Source organism: Silene latifolia, chromosome 10 (genome assembly GCF_048544455.1).
Source record: "Silene latifolia isolate original U9 population chromosome 10, ASM4854445v1, whole genome shotgun sequence".
Taxonomy (NCBI): domain Eukaryota; kingdom Viridiplantae; phylum Streptophyta; class Magnoliopsida; order Caryophyllales; family Caryophyllaceae; genus Silene; species Silene latifolia.
The window spans coordinates 135,463,179-135,466,216 of record NC_133535.1 but is presented as its reverse complement, the minus strand read 5'-3'; the positions used below and the strand labels follow the sequence as shown (position 1 = coordinate 135,466,216).

The 3,038-nt window shown below is 45.8% G+C and overlaps 1 protein-coding gene across 1 annotated transcript; it reads left to right on the top strand.

Moving 5' to 3' along the window:
- The first annotated feature begins 371 nt into the window (after positions 1 to 371).
- LOC141608304 (uncharacterized) lies at positions 372 to 1,355 on the top strand. The gene has a single exon (XM_074427666.1). The coding sequence runs from the start codon at positions 372 to 374 to the stop codon at positions 1,353 to 1,355; it is 984 nt and encodes a 327-aa protein (XP_074283767.1).
- Positions 1,356 to 3,038: the final 1,683 nt, after the last annotated feature.

The window sequence follows — 3,038 nt, the reverse complement described above, 5'->3', positions numbered from 1 at the left end:
ACAGATCAATATCCCCGTTTGCCGACCTGGTGAACACATTTACTCAGCAATTTGCAAGCAGCCGAAAGCCACAAAAGCACGCAGGCGACTTATACGGAATTGTTCAGGGCGCAAACGAGACCATTGGAGAATTCAACACCAGATTCAATAACGAAAAGGTGGCATTACGGGAGTGTGACGTGTCAACGGCAGTAGAAGCCTTCAGGAGAGGCTTACACCACGAGTCAGACATATATAAATAGTTGACTATGCACCCTTGTCATAGCTTCGAAGCGGTATAAGAAAAGGTAGCAGCTGCAATCAGGATAGAAGAAGACATCCTTGCTAGAGCCAACATACCAAGTACGCCAAGCGTATCCAGCACGTCGGCCATGGAGAAGTCAAGTAGAAAACAGCCCATTAGCAAGAAGGAGGAGAGATACAGGCCATACGGTAGGGGAGTCAACAGGATAGACAATAGAGAAGAGAATCAACAACTCCACACACTAGCAGAATATGGATTCACAACTGGCGTTGGAGGAATCCTAAAAGCACTAAGGGAGATGGGAGACGGGGATAGTAAGGAAAAATGTGAGTTCCATCGTGACATCGGGCATAAGACGAAAGATTTCTATACTTTGCGCAGGGAGATCAGGCGCCTATATGAACAGGAGGAGCTAAGCCATCTATTACCACGTGGGGGCAAGCAGCAGGATAAGGTAGGCTCCACGAAGCCCGCTGCACCACCTACATGCACCAAAATAATAAACGTCATAACAGGCGGCTCAGACTTAAGCGAATTAACATACTCAGTAGCCAAGAGATGCGCTACTGAAACTAAGGGAGATAGACAAGTGACTTCCTACATAATTTCCCACGACAACCTGCCTACTGTCACCTTCAACGAAGAAGATGTACACGATAGCCAGGAGCATCATGACGCACTTATCATAACACTATCAATGGCCAATTTCACGGTTAGAAAGGTTCTGGTAGATACTGGCAGCTCGGTCAAGCTAATCATGCTGAAGACCATAGAAAACATGGGGTTCAGCGAGAAAGACTTGCAGAAGAAAACCATCCCACTGGTAGGATTCAGTGGAGAGACAGCTAACTCGCTAGGAGAGATCGTGATCCCAACCTATATAGGAGGACTCAACAAGCAAGTAAGATACTTGGTCATAGATGGACCATCTACCTACAATGTTATTCTTGGAAGACCATGGTTGCATCTGATGAAGGCTGTCCCCTCAATGTATCATCAATGTGTGAAGTTCCCCACGCCGTGGGGAGTAGAGACAGTACGAGGAGACCAGGAAGAAGCCAAGGGCTGCTACAAGAAGGCATTAAAATGCACGGCCAGCCTTCCAGCATAGCAATTACAGAAGAAGCACGTCCAGCATGAATATATCGAGCCTCCAGCTGAGGAGCTAGATCAGATCAACCTGGACAAGCTACACCCAGAAAGAATTGTGCTAATAGGGGCAGGATGCACATGAGACCTCAAACAGCACCTAATCAAATTTTTACAAGCCAATATGGGTTGTTTCGCGTGGTCCCATGATGACATTATAGGAATAGATCCATCCATCATAACACACAAACTCAGCGTAGACCGAGGATGCAAGCCCATTCAACAGAGACGAAAGAAGTTCGCAGCTAAAAGAAATAAAGTGATCAACCAGGCAGTAGATAGCCTGCTAGCAGCATGCAAGATAAGAGAAGTGACATATCCAGAATGGCTGTCAAACGTGGTAGTGGTGCCCAAAATGAATGGGAAATGGAGAGTATGTGTGGACTTCACCGACCTCAACAAGGCATGCCCAAATGATCCTTTCCCACTGACACACATTGACGCAATGGTGGATGCGACAGCTGGACATGAGATGCTGACATTCTTGAACGCCTGGAGCGGTTACAACCAAATCAAAATGGATCCGGCAGATCAGGAGAAGACAACATTCATGTCTGAGAGGGGGATATACTGTTACAATGTCATACCCTTCGGCCTGAAAAACGCAGGATCTACGTACCAAAGATTGGTCAACTTGATGTTTAAGGAATAGATAGCAAGAACCATGGTGGTGTATATTGACGATATGGTGGTAAAATCAAAGAAGGACAAGGATCATATGCAACATCTGGCAGAAACCATCAGCACGCTCAGAGAATACAAAATGAAGCTTAAGCCTTTTAAATGTACCTTTGGAGTCTCATTTGGGAAATTCATTGGCTACATCGTAACTCAAAGAGGAATAGAAGCCAGCACGGAGCAAATTAAGGCAGTACTACAGCTAGAGTCATCAGAAAAGCCAAAAGATGTGCAACGGCTAGCAGGCAAGGTGGCAGCCTTGAGCAGGTTCATCTCGAGATCCTCAGATAAATGCATGCAATTTTACAACATACTGAGGAAGAGCCAGAAATTCGAGTGGACCACATATCATGAGCAAGCATTCAGGGAGCTGAAAAACTACCTCAGCACCCCGCCGCTATTATCGAAGCCAGAACAGGGAGAACCATTGTTTCTCTATGTAAGCAAGTCAGAGAGCAGGACAAGGAGCAAAAGCCAGTCTACTATGTAAGCAAGTCTCTGCTGCCAGCAGAGACCAGGTACACATCTCTTGAAAAATTGGTACTAGCACTTGTAACTGCATCTTACAAACTGTGCCCTTAATTTGAGTCCCACAACATAGATGTTGTGACTAATTACCCATTAAAATTTATAATGAGAAAGCCTGAGCTGTCAGGCAGAATGTCAAAATGGTCCGTACACCTTAGTGGTTACGACATCAGGTATGATCTAAGAACGGCGATAAAGTCGCAGGCACTGGCATATTTCGTGTCAGACTTCAGCCCAGCTATCCAAAATCTGGTAGACCAGGAAATCCTAACCCTCAAAAGAAGCAAGGTGGTAGAAGTCTGGCAGATGCACATTGATGGAGCCTCCAACCAAAGGGGGCAGGTGTAGGACTGATCTTACGATCTCCACATGGAGACTTGATAGCACAGGCAGTGCGATGTGAATTTAAGGCGACTAACAATAAAACAGAGTATGAAGC

Excerpts from the sequence above, each read along its gene's own strand:
- LOC141608304 (XM_074427666.1), top strand. The coding sequence starts at position 372 with ATGGAGAAGTCAAGTAGAAAACAGCCCATTAGCAAGAAGGAGGAGAGA.